Genomic DNA, 18147 nt, shown 5'->3' with positions numbered 1-18147 from the left:
GTGGAGGAGTCCCGTGGCTATTTCCTTATCTTGTCTGGTTTCCATGTTCTATATGGTCACTGCACAGGCTCCTGCTTCCTGGAATGGTGCCAGAGTTTGCTCTCCGGTGCACTGGCATGTCTACCCTTCTGTTTTGTGCCACCATTAAGGTCTGTGCTTACAAAGTCCAATGTTAGTGGCTTTAATTTTTTTTTTTTTTAAACCCAACCTCAAGGAGCTTTGGTAGTTTTTGCCAAGACTGTACCCACCAGACTCTTCCCCAGACACTGAAAGCTCACACCCTCACGCCACTGTCTCCACAGTTTAGCTCTTCTCTTGCCACCCAAACCCAGCCAGGATAGGGTGGCTGTAGTTCACCATTTTGTTAGAGGCCAGGCACAGTCAGGCTCATTTAGTTACCTCCTAAGCTGCAAAGCCTCTCAGTGGAGGAGTGGACATAGCTCCTGTCCTTTGAGACTAGAGCCTGAGCCTGAGCCTGGGCCTGAGCCTGAGCCTGGGCCTGAGCCTGAGCCTGAGCCTGAGCCTGGGCCTGAGCCTGAGCCTGAGCCTGAGCCTGGATCTGGGCCTGAGCCTGACCCTGAGCCTGACCCTGAGTCTGAGCCTGAGCCTGGGCCTGGGCCTGGGCCTGAGCCTGAGCCTGGGCCTGAGCCTGAGCCTGAGCCTGAGCCTGGGCCTGACAGATCACACACTGCTGTGAGTCGGACACTGGATATTCCAGCCACAGGTAGCTTGACACCAGGGCCTTGGCCTCTGGGTTCTCTTTCAGCTTCATTACACACACACACACACACACACACACACACACACACACACACCTCTAAAAACCCTTTATTGGAATGATGTCTTGGTTCTTGATAGATCAACACCTAGATCTTTAAGGAAACTTCATCTAAACACATCTGCATATCCTTACTCTAACACAGACTTCCTACATCAGCATCTTTCTCTCTGTGTGGCCTTAGAAAGTGTATGTAGTTTTCAGTTTCCTTGGTAAATCTGACCAGCCCCTCAGACAAAAGCACATTACAGCTTTGAATAGAAAAACTTGAAACTGCAGGAAACTGATACCACAAGGTTTTAAACACACACACACACACACACACACACACACACACACACTTCATACTAGCTCATTTATCCTAGAAATTTGTGAAGTACAATTTTTTAAATTTTTTATTCTTTATTTTATTTTATTAATTATACTTTATTCACTTTGTATCCCCCCATAAACCCTTCCCTCCTCCCCTCCCAGTCCTCCCCTCCCCCCCTTCTTCATGCATGCTCCTCTCCTAGTTCACTGATAAGGGAGGTCCTCCTCTCCTTCCTTCTGATCTTAGTCTATCAGATCACATCAGGAGTGGCTGCATTGTCATCATGAAGCACAATTTTTAAGGCAGTTGGCTTGAGTTGCCATCTGTGAGGGTTTTCAATGCAGAAAGTATTTAATTTCAACGATGAGAAAAATACAGCTGAAACTTTCATATTTAACATACAAATCTGTTTTGGAGCTAAGGTATTAGCAAATTCTTCACAACTATTTTCTACCGTTATCTCAGAAAAAGTCAGAGTCTAATTTGCCTAGCTATCCTCAGATTTTTTCATTCATTAACCCACATTTATTCCATTGTCATAATATAATAATAATAAAAGCCTACACATCCCTTTGAATTGGGTAATGGTCTCTGGAACTGTCCTCATTCATTTCCCCACAACCTCTTAACACATCACACTGCCCTCTAGAAAACTATAACCATGGGGCTTAAAGACTCAGAGTTTAGGAAGGGGAATTTGAGGATTTTGGATCTATAACAGGCTCAACTCTCCCACATCTCAGTGTGCCTGCCTTTCTTAGCCCCTCTTCTCTTGCTGTTAGTCTAAGAAACAGTGACGACAAATGGCTGACTCCTAGGCTGAAGGACATCTGAATTCTTGTGTTGTCCAGGAACAAGGCTAGAGAAACTTTTGACTGGTGTGAGAACACTGAGGGGTGGCAGGGTCATTTTCTCCTGTGTGTCTAACAGTCACCTGGCCTGGGAACCAATAAAGCCTCCACCTCAACACACGTACACATAAGCTTGCTTTTAAACCGAATGCTCTGCTTTGGGCGTCTAACAAAATGGCTGTCGTTAGGCCTCTACTACATGATAATATGCACATAAGAATTCTGTAGTCTGAATACTCGAAGGTACCGATATTTCTCTCAATTTAAAGTACAAGGCCGCCCTAGTCATCCAGTAGAGCGTCTGGATCCATGGGTCTGGGGAAAGCCTGTGAGCCTGCAGTTCAGCACACCACACCCAATTCTGGTTCTGGAGTGGATGGGACATACCTTGAGAAGATGCTCCAGAGGGTTTGAGAGTCCACAGGGGTCTCTAAACTCAGAGAATGTCTTGCCTTTTCGTAAAATAGAACAGCTGGAGGCAGGTTGTCAGGGAACATGCTCTGAGGAGAGTTTCTTCAGCAGCTTCCACTGTGACAGGAACAGCATCCTCTAATTAGCTTTGCAGGGTGGGCCTGTTGAGTGTGGAAGAAACCAAAGCGTGAGTTGAACAGTGTCCAGAGAGTGGGTCTCTTTCGAGTAGAAGGCTGTAAGGAAGGGACTGGAACTTGAGTGATGGATCGGGTGGAGGGAGGAAGGTGGGTGGGAGTTAACCGAACCTTCTCGGAATTGATTTTGATCCTGAGGACAATTGGTCGCTGCATACCGTTGAAGCGATACAGTGTAACTAATTGTTAACTTGAACATTCACCTATATTGATAAGGCATCTGGCTCAAGTTTTCTACAGATTCTTCCTAATTTTGTAACAACTTTACCGAGATATAATTCACATATCATGTGTACAATTTGTCCATTCAAACAAAACCTAGAGTTCAGCGTTTTGTCATATATTCAGAGGACTGTGCAGCCGTCACAACAATCAATTGTAGAGTACTTTTATCACCCTGAAAAGAAAAACAAACAAAAGCCCTCCATACTCATTAGCTATCACCTCACCGCCTACTCCCCTCAGCCTCCCCCACCTCCCCGCCCCGCAATCTTTCCATTTCCCCAGCACTCAGCAACCACAAAGCAACTTACTGTCTGTCCCTATGGATTTGTTTGCTGTAGACATTCCATCAAAATAGCATGGTATAGTGTGTGCCTTCTGTGACTGGCCTTTCACTTAGCATGTTTCCACCGTCCATCCACATTGTAGCATGCATGAGAACATCATTCCACTGGGTAGGTACCCCACATTTTAGTTGTATGTTGGTTTACTACTGGGTTGTTCCCAACCATCTTCAGGCTATGGAGAATCGCGAAACTATTTGTGCACACAATTGATGTGGATTCGAGTGTCACTTTTTGAGGAACTCTGCCCGGTAAGGAGGGTTCAGTTGCCTCCCCTGCCTCTCCCCCCTCCCATCCCTCATGTTCCATTCCCGGCTTATTTTACTGTTACCTTCTACACCAAGCTGGACTCAGTGGCTCTGAATCATTGTTGTGAGGGATCTGTTTCATACAGCTCACTCACTCAGGGATGACCGAATGCTTATGTAAGCAGATGTTTGTGTGACGTGTGAAGACTCAAGCTCTGGTTACAGGAATCTTAGGGCATTAACTGGTGTAATTTTAAAGGCTGGGGCTCTAGTTTTTTGCTTAGGGAAACAAACAACAAAAAAGAAATTCACAGCCACAAATGTTGATATCATCAACAAAGAGTGTTCGGGTGGGGAAGAGAAACAGGAAAACAAGATCTCTTGGGGATTTGAGGGAGGTCCTATGGCCTTCTAATGAGTAGAGCTAGCAGATAACAGTCTCAGCTTCTGTGCGTTTCCACATAGAAGAAACACCTAGAAACTTAGGGCATTTGAAGTCTTTTAGGTAGATCCTTCAGTATAAAACACGGAGAAGCAGTGTAACCACATAGATTTTCAAAGTGACCCTTGACGGGTAATTAGCGCTGGCATTAAGAACTGGATTGTCACCAGCACCTCCCCCAACCCCAAGAGAAGTATCCCCAAGGGAAGGAGGGTATCCTGACTTCTAACACAAACATTCTTAGACACAAGGGAATGCATTTTTAATAGTGTGGTTCAGGTGTCAGGCTCTGGCTAACAGGATAGATTTGTTTAGCAGAGAGAATGTCTGAACACTCAGAAGACTGTATTGCAGGGTGTCATCCAGCCTTAAAAATTAAATACTTTTAAGCTCGGGTTGAAGATAAAAGTTATACCACAGCACCGAAGAAACTCAACTCGTTTTGACCTGCAATTTAAGAGCATCTATTATTGTAGGTTTTTTTTTTTTTTTTTAAGAAACATAAGATTTTCAGTGAGCATCAAAAACAAACAAACAAACAAACAAACAACATTTACTTTTCCCTCAAACCTCGAAGTTTATTCCTGGGAAGAGTCTGAAAGGAGGTCGCAGGCACTATTAATCACGGGTGGCTTAATGATTTAAGACGTGTGTATGCAGACTTATGAACATTGGTAATGCATCGCACCGTGTGACATAATGTCCACCATAAGCACAGCCTTCACAAATACAGCATACAGGCACACACAGCTCACAGGCAAACCTGCGTTTCTCTTGCTTCACAGTTCAGGAGGGCATCAGATCCCCTCACCTCTCCAATAAGACAAGCTTTCCAATGCTAGAACTGGCTGCAAACCAACACTGCTCTGCTTCTTACCTGGGAAAGAAGTTAGTTATCGCCATCTCCCGCATGATACATTAGACAGCCAGGCATTCTCTTAGGGGAACTATTGGGCAAAAGTGAATAATTGCTTTTTCCTTAGCTCTCAATAACTGTATTATAAATTACCAAAGCAGATTATGATTTCATTAGACAATTTTCTGAGAAGTTTGAGATTCTGTGTTCTATCAGGTGATGCCAATTAGCTCCGGGTCAAAACTAGAAGGATGGGGCGTGTTACTCCTGCCAACTGCACAGCTCCCCCTTCGCCCCTTGGACTCTTATTTTGTAAATGCTGAGTATGACTCTCAAGTTAACGTGGCCTTTGCCACTCCTGGTGCCGGGAAAGCATTGTGTCCCCTCCCGGTAGGGCTGCAGCGTCCTCTTTCCCGGCTTGGACGTTTTCCCCATCGGGTCGCCCGCATCCCCTCCTCCGAGCGTGGAGGAGGAAGAGAAGCACAACGGACTCCCTTCCTATTTAAAGGTCGCCAGGGTCCCACTCTCAGGCTGGCCTTCGGAGGGGCCGGGTTCCACGACCCAAGGTTTCCCTTGGCGCCGCAGTTGGGGACAGACTAGCTAGCTGCGGGGGGGGGGGCCGCCGTTCCTGGACGCTTCCCCCACGCCCCGAGTGACCCCAAGGCGGTGGCGCACTTGTCACCGTGGGTGACCGAGAGGAGACGGCGGGGGGCGGGCCCCGCGGGGCAGGTGGGCGCGGCCGGCGCGGGCCGCGGCAGCAAGTGGTTGGGCCGTGCGCAGTCCGTCCTGCGCGGCGCCGGCGCGGGTGCCCGGTACGCGGCGCCCTCCGCTCCGCCGCGGCCGCTCGCCCTCCCGCCCGCCTGCCCGCCTGCCCGCCTGCCCGCCTGCCCGCCGCGCGCCCATGTCTCTGCCTGTGGTGCTCCCGGGCTCCTGCTGCCCGGTGGCCGGGCTGTCGGGCGGACCTCAGGCCGGGGGTCCCGGCACCGCGGCCGCCGCCGCTCAGGAGCCGCCGCTGCCCCCGCTGCGGCCGCGCTGGCCCCGGGGCGCTCTGCAGCCTCCAGCCCGGCCCCGCTGCGCCCCCGCCGCCGCGCTGGCCCCGCCGCCCGCGCTCGCGTCCCGCCGCCCCGCCGCGCCCGGCTCCGCGCTGCTGCCCGCGCGCCCGCTGCTGTCGCTTGGGCTGCTGCAGCTGATCCTGGGCTGCTGCATGGTGGCGCTCAGCTTCGGGGCGCTGTCGCTGAGCAGCTCGCCGCAGGTGAAGAACTCCTGCCCGTTCTGGGCCGGCTCCTCGGTGAGTAGCGAGCGCCTCTCCGGGGGAGGCCCGCCCTCGGGGCGGGGGTTGCCTGGGGGTCCCTTCCTCTGTTTTTGTTTGACTTCAGTTCGGGAGCGCAGATCCTAAAGTCAACCTGAAGTGTTGGAGACGAGTGTGGATGGGATGGGAGGGGCGGGGGTGTCGGGAGGCAGCCAAGTAGAAGGGGGCATTGGGTTGCACCTGGGCAGTTGTACTTAGTCCCTTGGATTTTGTTTCCGTCAAGTTAACGTTAAGCACAGTATCAGACTCAACTTTTTTTGTTTGTTTGTTTTTGTGGTCCCTGAATACTGCATTGGCAAAGTAAACTCTACGAGTACGGGGCCTTTGATACGTTTTCCTCACCGACACACCAATACTCTTACAGCGTAGGGTCCTTCTGGAATGGACAGGGTGAAATGGGGAGAGGTTGACTTGTTTCTATTCTTCATTGAGACACAAGCCTACATGAGGGAGTATCTGGTGTTGGATGACTGAAGCCCGAGGAGCTCGGAGGTAATAAGAGGTTGCTGTGTGGCTGATGGCTTGTACCTGGTCGTTAGGAGAGGGCTCAAACTTTGGGTGGGTTCCCGGAGCCACCAAGGCTGCTCTGCAGAAGTGGATGCTCCCGGAACGGAACCTGTCATTACGGATGCACGCCCCAGAACTCCAGAAGTGTGGAGTAGCTAGCTCTCCACGTCTGCCCTGCCCTGGCACCTGGTCCTGCCTCCTTGGCCAATGGGGCATAGCGAAGCCTGGCCTCGGGGGTGTGTGTGGGGGAAGTGGCTGCCAGTCAGCAAGCATCCGTAGACTGGATGGCGGCTACCCACACCTGCCTCCTAACTGTGTCACAACTCTTGAGGCATCCAACCCCTTGAGGTTTGCCAGGGGCCTGGAGGCTTGGAAACAGGTCTTTGTGCAGTGACTGGAGAGGGTAAGTAGAGCGAAGGCCCTTTCTATAAAAGCCGGGCAATGTCTGTGGCCTTTTCTACGACCTGCAGTGAGTGTACATTTTGTGCTCTGCTGATTAGGACATATCCAGAGTCAAGACCAAATTTCAAAGATGTGGGAGAACTTACTGAACCTAGAGTGACTGTTTGAATGAGAACATTAAGAACTCAGGGTTTCTCTGACCTAACCCAGAGTTTTGATTACCCACTGTCAATCTGCTCTTCTTTTAAACACCTTTGCTGAATGGTTCTGTTGGGACTGCAATCCTTTTGTGCTACAGTGAGTGACATTCACGACTTATGTATTAGCTAGACAGAATTCCACCTATAGTTCCGTTCCTGGACTCTGCTACTGTCTGTGTGATTTTTCTGGAGTACCTTGAACTGTGGGGACTCAAAATAGATTGGGAGCCAGAATGATAATGCGCCCCCCGCCCCCAGACTAATAACCCAGATGGCCGTTGCATTTCTTTCCTCTAAGTACCCCCGGGCCAGAATCTTGAATGTATTTTATGGATTTGCTCTTTGTAAAACCATAATCCATTGTTCTCTCAAGATTTATTAAAAATGATTTGTGGGGGTGCTGGGAAATGGTTCAGTCAGTAAAATGCCTGTGGTATTAACATGGGGACCTTGGTTTGGTCCCTGAAACTCCCCTAAAAAAGCTAGGTGTAGGGAGAGGGGAGCCTGAATCTCAGTGCCTGGGGTGGGGTTAGAAGAGGGTGGACACAGTGGATCCCCGCAGTTTATTGCCCAGTCAGCCTAGCCAACCTGATGAGACAGCCAGTCTCAAAAAATAGAGTGGAGAGCGTACCCAGTGTCATTCTCTGCCACCACGCACGGGTAGAGATCCTCACTAGCAAGTGTACACAACCACACACATAACAAGTGCACACACACACACACACACACACACACTCACACAGAGTACATATTTGTTTTTCTTCTCTAAAATCAAAACCTGAAGTCAGTTTGCAATTGTGAATTATTTCAGAGGTAAGTAAATGCACTTAGTTATCAAAGAAGCCACAGCCGGGTTTGGTGAGATGGAAAACAAAGCTCACAAACCAGAATGTGCAGGATGGGGGGCTTGTCACGGGCTGGGCTTGGCACATCAGACTGAAGAAGGGATCAAAGATTTGGATTTGAAGGGCTCTCTTCCATGTCATGGTCCACCCTATGCCTGTGTTCAGACCTGTGACTGTCGTTTAGTCTTTCTTTGTGTATGTGTGCTCTGTTCCTAAGGTTGTTTTCAGAACTTGTAAAATGGTAACAGAACCAATGAATATTAACTATGTCCTCAGAACAACGAAATAAGGTTTAAGCATATATTCTCTTGTGTTTTAGGAAGAAATACACCATACTTGTGTCATGTTTCTTTAAAATTTTATTTTATTAACTTTGTATTATTAACTTTTTATTAACTTATTCACTTTGTATCCCACCTGTAGCCCCCTCTCCAATCCCCTCCCAATCCCACCCTCCCTCTCTCTTCTCTGCCTATGCCCCTCCCCTAGTCCACTGATAGGGGAGGTCCTCCTCCCTTTCCATCTGACCTTAGCCTATCAGGTCTCATCAGGACTGGCTGCATTGTCTTCCTCTGTGGCCTGACAAGACTGATCCCCCTCAGGTGGAGGTGAGCAAAGAGCCAGCCCCTGAGTTCATGTTAGAGACAGTCCCTATACTCATTACTAGGGAACCCTCTTGGACATTGAGCTGTCATGGGCTACAACTGTGCAGGGTTTCTAGGTTACCTCAATGCATGGTCCTTGTTTGGAGTATCAGTCTCAGAAAATACCCCTGTGCCCAGATTTTTTGCTCTCCTTGTGGAACTCCTGTCCCCTCCAGGTCTTTCTATCTCCCCCTTCTTTCATAAGATTCCCTGCACTCTGCCCAAAGTTTGGCTATGAGTCTTGTGTCATGTTTTAAACTCATGTAGATGAGAGAGCTCCTAAAAAATCCTACATCATGAGAAAAGTTAGACTTATGCAGACACTGCATAACAGCAGCTCCTCTCCAGCCACTGGAACAGTGGTTTTTCTGTACCCCCTCCTAGGTTATCTACCACTGGTCCTGTGTGTTCTGACAGATGCAAGAGCAAGGAATGCCAAGCAGGAACTAGGTCCTTTCTGCTCCCAGGTTATTTGGCAGATTAACATTCCCATGTTATTCCCATGTAAAAAAAATTACATCATTGTAATTTCATGTGTAAAAATTTCACACACATACACAGAAAGAGAGAGAGAGAGAGATTGAGAGATTTCATAGAAGTGCCCAGGAAGTCTTAAGACCCCCTTTCACTTTGAACATTTTATTATGAAAAACAATTAAAGTTTTAACAGATGTGGAAAGGAGAATGAAATGACCCTGTGTGCTGACCCATCACCAGGGAACTAGCGACATCTGAATATCTGACACCATGCCCCTACCCCCCCCCCAGGTTTTTTTCTAAGGCAGATTAAAGACATGCAACTTCAGCCATTAGACTCTCCAGTATATATTCTCAAAGAAGGGGCCTAAAGACATATTACAACAAACTCTGGTGGCTGGGAGAAGGTTTTTATGGAAAATGATGAAAAATTGCGACTTGGGACTGGAGAAATGAAAACAAACAAACCAAAAAACCAAAACCAAAACCAAAACAACCCATCTTTATTGAGCTGTAGCCTGCATGCCCGACAGGTTGAGAACACTGTCTGGTAGTTTCCAGTGAGTTCACTGTTGCACAGCCATCACCAAAATGGGAAGTTCTTTCACATCGCCCCAGATCTCCTTTCTCTCCCGCTCTCCATCCCTCTGTCCAGACACAACCAATTTCCCTACTTTCTGGCTCTGTAGAGTACGTCTACCCTGGACATTTTATACATATACATACACACACACACATATGGGATCCTATAACACATGGTCTTTTATGACTGAATGACTTCTTTTAATTGGCTATTTTCAAGACTCCCCCAGTTTAGCAATAGCTCGTTCCCGTCAGTTGTGAACTGCTGTGAGTGTGTCCACTTAAGAGTTTCTTCCTCGCTCCCTCCTTCCTCCTTCCTTCTTTTTGCAGATCTGGGGACTGAACTCAGCACCAGAAGCAAGAGCTCTGCTTCTGAGTGACACCTGGCCCACTCAGCAGTTTGATCTGTGTCTGGCCTTGTACTGAGAGGGAGTGCACACAGGTCTAATGCCACTTGGAATCCATGTGTGGGCACTGGGGAAGAAGCTCCTCCTCTCAGATGGTGAATGGCCGACCACGAGCACTTTAAGTTTGCCACGTCAGGGAAGATGGCAAATCTTAATTTGGTTTTTGTAAACCTCCTTGTTTTGTGTTTAATCCAAGAAGACGTTCAAGGGGCAAACTTATGCTGTTAAACAGCACATTTCAAGGATGATTTTTTTCCTGTTCACCTCCGGGAGAGGTGATTGAGGCTTCTCCTGCTTGTCTGACCCCTGAGGAACCGCTTCATCTACTTGAAAATACATTATGAATTAAGTCCTGTAAGCAACCTTCCCTACATTTTTGAATTAATATTTTAGCAATGTGAAGGCACTAATTTAATGTAATCTTTATTTTATTACACACCACACACACACACACACACACACACACACACAGAGGGGGAGAGAAGGGGGGAGAGAATTGTTGGAATTAGTTCTCTTTTCCTATCTCTGGGTCCTAGATCTTAGTTTGTAAGGTTTAGTGGCAAGTGCCTATACCTGCTGAGCCATCTCAGTGGCCCCCCAATGTAAATTTTCTTATTTGACTGCTGTAGGTATAGCTCAGTGGGTAGAGCTCTAACCTGACACTCCAGAGACCCTGGGTTCAGTCCTCAAGTCACTCGAGAGGTGGGAGCTGGCAGGTCAGGACTTCCAGATCATCCTTGGCTTAGCCTTAGGTTCACCTGTGCTACGCTGGACCCTCTCTCAGAAAAAAAAAAATGCATTTAGCTCTTTTTTTTATTTGTGCATACAAAGATCATTTTTTTCCCTTGCCAACCTTGGTTAATGACTATTATGCCCAAAGCTTGTAGTGCTAAGACATTAGCCAACCATCTCTAAACATAGCCTATAGTTGGTAAGTGGCTGAGGAAGGGTGTTGATGTCTGTGTTTAGGTCGTGTTGTCCTGGCTCTCAGTTTAGGCTTGTGTTTAGTTAATAAAAAGGGAAGAATCTGTCTCTCTCTGTCCCTCTCTCTCACACACACAAACTTTTTTAGTTATAGGGAAAGATAGGTTGCTGAAAAGTTTGCTAAGTTATTTTCTGCCTATTTACAAGATAAACAGGGCATATGGAATGTAGCTTTCAGGCATCTGTGTTTAGATACAGAAGGTTTTGGCAAATGAGCCAGCACAGTTTTGCCTGAAGACATGTTTGTGGATTAGCCAACGAAAATAGGGCAGTAGACTTATAAGCTCTTGATTTTAATGATTGGTTTCTAAGCTGGAAAATTAAAGGCATTAGCTGCACATGGTGGGCTGCCTCTGACCTGTTGTACCTCAGAAACTTCCTTCGCATTGTCAGGAAGAGGAAAGATTTGTTTTGTTCCTAAGAGCAGAAATGATCTACAAGGAGCGAAACAGAAGTGAAAATGACTCTGATTATAATAATCTGGAGATGGTTTGGTGTCGACAGTAGGTTCTGACCCACACATTTAGGGCACGTTTCATCTAGTGCTGGAAGGAAGAATGCTGATGGCCTTGTCCTTCTCTGCTGCTGTACTCTTTCAGGAAGCACAGGGGTGGAAATGTGTTCAGCTTATGGAGTCATCCTTAAGCAAGCTCATCTTCTATTTCTGGTATTCAGCTATCCATTCATTCACTCATTCATGGACTCTTGCCATTGGTACTTGAGTGAAGTTTTTCAGGCACAGGGTTTCGTGGCATAGACAGTTTAGTCAGTAGTTAGTACTGCGGTGTAATGGAAGCCATGAAAGGCCTTCCTGGACTTGCTCCTGACAGAGCCCAGCCACTGCTGCACAGAGGGAGGCGAAGCCTAGAGTACTCTGCGTCTTGCTTCTTGCCTCCCACCACTCCTGCGATGACACAAGCGCCTGCTGCACCTTGAGTCTTGAGTTCTCTAAGGATCCAGCCTCAGAGAGAGCCTCATTTCCTTCTACCATTTCAGAGCCTTCCAACCCTCCGTTTCTCCTTCCTCTGTTTGCCCTTCTCCCCTCCCCACTCACGGTGTTACCAAAATGCCTTGGGATTCACTGGATTTGAAAAGAACAGGGCCACTGGTTGAAACTCAACAGGATGTGGGTTTGCAGGCTCTGGACTGAGGAATTACAGATGCAACTACCAGCCAGAACTGGGATGCGATTTTATTTCTCTCCTAGTAGTGCGGATTGAAGGTGTGTCCCCGGCCTTCTTTTTAGTATTTATTTTGAAATAAAATTTCACCGCCTTGCTCAGCTGGCCTTGAAGCTTCTCTGTAGGACAGGGGGGCTTGCACTTGTGATGCTCTGGCCTCAGCCTCCTAAATTGTTGGGAATGTTAACCAGCTCTGCCAGGCCTGGCTAAACTTACTTTCCAGCCCTTGCTGGCTGTGCTCTGAATCTATTTCAGAATTTAAGTTGCAGTGATGCCTTTAAACAGAGTATCTTCTAACCCCTAACCTTGCTATGTCTTGATTTATTTTGGTCTTTATTCATTATTGCTCCATAAGGTTTGTTTTTCTCTTCAACAAATCTTATGTGTTTTTGCCAAATGTATTGTGAGGCTATTCATATTTCTCATGTATCATGTGTTTTATTCATATTTTTCAATTACATTTTCTGAAGTTGCTAACCTGTGAACAGAATACCACCTCCAAAGGAAGAAAGGCAGCATGCATGGTTCTTTTTGTCTCAGAAGGCTTTCATTAGAAAGACCTCTACCTATGAGGATCTGTTAGAATTAAAATTATAAGTTACATTCTACTTAGACACTCCTTCCCTGTGACTTTGTCCAGCAGGAATAAAAGCACCTGTCTTTAAAGATATGAATGTTTATGGTTGTATTGTTTACAAGGGTAAAAAGCTGGAACTAGAAGTGAGTGCCCATGACTATGGAAGTGACTGAGTGCATGAGGCACTGCTACACAATGGAAGATTGTACAGCCGTCACTCTGAAATGAATTACAGCTATTTCAGCGGGCTTGACAAGACTCCAATGCAATACTTACTGAGATCAGGAAAAGGCAGATCTGTCATGATAATTTTGTGGAAATCACATTCTTGTGAATAGGTGTACACACACACAGGTGTACATGTATACACATACACACATGCCATTTGCATGTAGCAATATGATTTTAGGAAGAGATATATACTTACACAAAATACATTTAATGTACTAACCTGTGAATGCGGAGGAGGTGTGACGTTGAGGCTGCTGCGGAAATAGGAAGTGTAGCTTAGACACATCATTCTTAATAGGCTTTAATGTCTTGAGCTGGACACTTCCTCTTAATAATACTGTTTTAATGGAAAAAAGAGAATGTTCTTGAGAGCCGAACCACAGGGCATTATGAGACAGTGGCACAGGAAACAAACATCAACGAATAATTCAAATTATAGTTATTTTCTACCGAAGTGGGCAGTTTGTGTTTCCGTCTAGGGCAAGGAAATTTTCAAGTTATGTTTTCACACAAAAATGGTTTGTATTTCCTTGGTAAAGTCCAGTCCCTGCAGGGTCAGGAGGCAGAGACACACACACAGAAGGACACACAAGCAGATGTTTTACGTGTGCATGCGTGAACAAGTGTACCCACACCGTGGGTGCTTCCATGTGCAAACACGGGCACATGGGTGTGTGCTCATATACTCACTGGACATTGGGGTTTCTGAGGAACCTGTCATTATGGTGGAATCCGTCTTTTGTGGGGAGCAGAATCCTTTTGGAATTAATGAAACTTGGAGGATAGAATGGGATAGAAAGAAACTGTCACCTTCCTGTGCTTATGGGGTTCCGGGTCAAGTTATATGAGTGCATTTTGTCCTCGGATACGGTGATGCTGCGGGCCTATTCATTCTCAGCTGATGAGCTGCGGTATTGCAGGTGGACCTGTGTGTTAATCCGAACACCCTCACCTGACATGTGCTAATAAGCCATGACTGTGGATGTGCGCATGGGAAGGATTTGGGCAAGGGAGATGCTCCATGAAGGAGACTCCTCCCAGCTGCCCTTGGTGGACGCATCGTGTTGTACAGGGGAAGCATACTCGAGAGGCCTTAGGGTGTCCTGACCGAACAATTACTCTGATTCTTCCTTCCAGTGGCTTAGTGAATTGTGTCATCCAAAAAGCTGTGGGGGTTTCCAGCCTGTGTTTTGGCAACATTCTGGTTCCTCTTTACCAATAATTTTAGTGGTTTTTTTTCTTTTTAATTGAAGCATCGTTGTGCCACACACACACACACACACACACACACACACACACACATACACACACACACAAAAGATTTCTCTCTGTAGTTCCTCTCTGTGGAGTAAATGCTCAGGGACAGCCATTTCTTGATAATCACACGGCAGGCCCTATGCTAGGAGCCAAAGATTCAAAGACAGGAGAGGAGTTCACAGGAGAGGTGCAGAGAAGGACCTCTTAAAGGATGACCATTGAGGTTAAGGACTCTGTGTGTGTGTGTGTGTGTGTGTGTGTCTGTGTGTGTGTGTGTATGTGTGCTTGTGGGTGCCACATTGCCTGACATAGGTTCAGGGAACTGAACTCCAGTCCTCTGCAAGAACAGCAAGTGCTCTTAATTGTTGAGATATATTTCCAGCCCCATAATAGTGAGTTTTCAAGAGAAGAGAGAAGGTACATACAAGGCAGACGTGTGGGGTGACAGGATCACTGAAGGCTCTTCAGAAGGTGACAAGCAGGGGCTTGCGGGTGGCTGGAGCTCTCAGGCAGCGAGGTGGGCGATCGAGAGGAATGAGTACTGCAATACAGACGGGAGGCTGAGGAAGGACGGGGGTGCTTGGAAAGGAGGAATGTAGTGTGTGTGTGTTTGAGTGTGGGATCCATGGGCACGTGAAACCCAGGCTACAAGTGTGTGCTAGGAGATAGCCTCGTGGGTTTTGTCCACCACATTGGAGTTTACCTGTCTCACAAAGGTACTTGTGTATGTCACAGACTGACTCTCACAGACTGGGTATGTGGAACTTGGTCAGAGAGACAGATTTTTTTTTTTTTACTAACACAAATGAAAGCATACACAGCTAGTAAATATGCTTTGTAGGCCTGTGAGATAGTCCAGAGTGGGTTTTCATGGCTTTCAGCAAGAATGGGAAATGTTTAGCCAGCATCTTCTGGGCTGATGATTTATTTCTCCTCACAGGTGATACTCTCTGGCATCATTGGATTGACAACCTGGAAAAGGCCTATGATACTCCTGGTATGTACAGATCACGTGACACTGCCCTATACGATGTGAAGCCCATGTAAGCAAGTAAAGGGTATACTTCAGAAGTAAATGTTCCCAACCAGACGGTGGTGGAGCCCACCTTTAATCCCAGCACTGCGGAGGTAGAGGCAAGTGGATCTCTGACTTTGAGGCCATCCTGGTTTACAGAGCAAAGTTCTAGGACAACCAGGGCTACACTGAGAAACACTGTCTCAAATAACAATGCTCCCATAAACAAATAGATTAATAAATAAATAAAATAGAAGTGAATAATGATAATGATAATAATAATAATAATGATGATGATGAAAGATGATAATCTTGATGGTTTATGATTTGCTTTAAGCTCTGTATACATCTAGAGTTACACATTATGTTTCTAGTCCAGAATTAAAATCAGTCTGAAGGTACAATAGAAGAAAAACCTGTTTAGGGCTACAGAAGTACCTTAGTGGGTAAGAGTGCTTGCCGTGCAAGCAAGAACACCTGAGTTCAGATCCTCAGCACCCACATAGGGGCTGGCCACGGCCATGGATACATATAGCTCTGTCCCTGAGGGGTGGAGCTAGGTGGGTCCTGGAAGCTCCATGCTCATTGGATTAGCTGGAATGGAGATCACCGGGGTTAGTGAGAGGTCCTGTTTCAGAGAGGAAGGTGGAGAAGGATGGAAGAGGACAGCTGGCATGCTCCTCTGCACACTCACCGCCCCCCAGTGTCTGGTCTCTCTGGATACAAGAGTGGAGGGACGGACATAATGAATTCACTGTACCTATTCCCCAGCTCTCAACCTCACCCGCCCTCAGCATTCTTTGTTCTTCTTTGTCCCAAGCAACCCACATGTATTAAACCACAAATATATTCCTTTCTATTGTTAGAACAGTTTCGTTGGACAACTTCATAATTTTGTTTCTGAGATTTGCCAAGTTGTCTTTTTAAGCCCACAGATGTTAATTTTCTTAACGATGCAGACTTCATCCTTTTTCTATTATAAAGCTGAAATTAATGTTCCCAAAACCAACCATTCTCCAGTGTCTAGTGGCAATGCAAATGAGCTGTATCTTTGTCTTCTGCTTTTACCTGTTGTGGGAGCTTATGAAACAATGATAATAAACAGATTATTGGCGGTGGAGTCTGTAACTGCAGAATTTTGATTTGCACTGAAGAGTCCATAACATTTTACACATGTGTCTTTTGTTCTTACTTTTCTTTTTTGTCTCTTGATGTTGGATTTAGTTATTTCCGGGAGTCATTTCTAAAACTGGCTTGTTTTGTGTCTGTGGGGGTGGAGGCTAGAAGACTACCTTGGCGTCATCCTCAAGAACTCTGTCCCCTTTGAGACTACGTCTCTCACTGAACCTGGAGCTAACCATTAGGCTAGAGTGGCTGGGCAGTGAGAGTCAGGCATCCTCCTGTATCCCCTTTCCCAGCACGTGTCCCCATGCTCAGTATTTGCACTTGGGTTCTGGGGACCAAACTCAGGTCTTCATGCTTGCGTAACAAGCATTTCACTGACTGCGCTATCTCCCCAACCCCAAGAGTCATTTCGTCTCTACAGGCTACGGGAAGCTACTCACGTTGTCACCATGTGGCCAAACAGCATGACGTAGAATAGATGTGTCAGAGTCATGGGTCCCCGGACCGCTTTGAGAATCTTGAACTCCAACATGTACTGGACAGCTTGGTCTTCATGTGGATTCCCTAGTAAGGGGAGTGTGTGTGTAGGGGGGTGCTGTCTCTGACATGGACTCTATTGCCTATTTCTTTTTTTTTTAAATATTTTTATTTACTTTACATCCTTGTTGTAGCCCCATCCTTCTTCCCCTCCCAGCATCACTCCTCTCCCTTCCCCTCCCCCTCCCATTTTCTCAGAAGGGAGCTCTCTTTCCCATCCATTCTAGCTCATCAAGTGATCAAAAAAGTGATCAAAAACCTAGGAAGTGAGTCTGTGTCCGATGCATTCCCCACTTCCCTTACTAGAGGACCCAAGTGAGGCCTAAGCTGCTCATCTGCTACATCTTTGTAGAGGGCCTAGGTCCAGGTCATGTATGGTTCTTGGTTGATGCTTCAGTCAAAGCAACCCCCTCTGGGCCCTGGCTAGTTGGCTCTGTTGATCTTCTTGTGGAGCTCCTGTCACTTCTAGGTCCTTTTCTTTTCATCCTACTCCAAGACACTGTATGCATCACCTAATGTCTGGCTATGAGTCTCAGCATCTGTTTTGAGGCATTGCTGGGTAGTGCCTCTCAGAGGACAACTCTGACAGGTTCCTGTCTGCAAGCTTAGCATAGTATCATTCATAGTGTCAGAGATTGGCACTCTCTGATAGGGTGGATCTTTGGTTGGGCCAGGCATCAGTTGGACAATCCTTCAATCTCTGCTCTATCTGCTCTATCTTTATCCCTGCACATCTTATTGATCTTCCCCCTGAAGGGGCTGCCTTGCCAGGTCACAGGAGAAGAGGACACCCTCAGTCCTGATGTGACTTGATGAGCTGGGGTAGGTTATGGGGCAGGGGGAAGAAAGAGGGAGTTTGGGACAAGGTAGAGAAGAGGGAGGGGACTACAAGTGGGATGTAAAGTGAATAAATAAATTAATTAATTAAAAAAGAAAAACAAAACAAAAGAAAATGACAACCAATGGCTGAGAGATGGCTTAGTGTTTCTTGCAGGGGACTTAACTTCAGGTCCCAGCACCCACATTGGGGCGGGGGTTCACAGCTTCCAGTAACACCAGCTTTAGGGGATCTGACATCCTCTTTGGCTTCTACAGGCACCCCCCCCCCGCATGCATGTACCCACACATGTATGTGTGTGTGTGTGTGTATATATAAACACACACCTACCATCATAACCTGCACCAAATTCATTATATTAAGAAATAAA

At 46.8% G+C, this 18147-nt stretch overlaps 1 protein-coding gene and 1 long non-coding RNA gene across 3 annotated transcripts in view; one reads left to right on the top strand and one right to left on the bottom strand.

The window, feature by feature from the left end:
• Window positions 1-1281: 1281 nt before the first annotated feature.
• LOC132655256 (uncharacterized) lies at window positions 1282-5481 on the bottom strand. The gene is made up of 3 exons (XR_009593000.1): window positions 3081-5481; window positions 2330-2944; window positions 1282-1414 (listed from the first exon to the last, which is right to left on the bottom strand). It is a non-coding gene; the product is annotated as an uncharacterized LOC132655256 (long non-coding RNA).
• Window positions 5482-5484: 3 nt separating this feature from the next.
• Window positions 5485-18147, top strand: part of Entrep1 (endosomal transmembrane epsin interactor 1) — a 58894-nt gene continuing 46231 nt past the window's right edge. Inside the window, exons 1-2 of one of the 2 annotated variants that reach the window (XM_060387679.1) lie at window positions 5485-5947; window positions 15203-15259. In XM_060387679.1, the coding sequence (XP_060243662.1) occupies window positions 5561-5947; window positions 15203-15259 (444 nt within the window). In that variant the 5' untranslated portion in view covers window positions 5485-5560. The remainder of the gene's footprint in view (window positions 5948-15202; window positions 15260-18147) is intronic. The other variant, XM_021648953.2, reaches the window with a different exon arrangement.

Source organism: Meriones unguiculatus, chromosome 1 (genome assembly GCF_030254825.1).
Source record: "Meriones unguiculatus strain TT.TT164.6M chromosome 1, Bangor_MerUng_6.1, whole genome shotgun sequence".
NCBI lineage: Eukaryota > Metazoa > Chordata > Mammalia > Rodentia > Muridae > Meriones > Meriones unguiculatus.
This window is presented reverse-complemented; position numbering and strand designations above follow the sequence as displayed.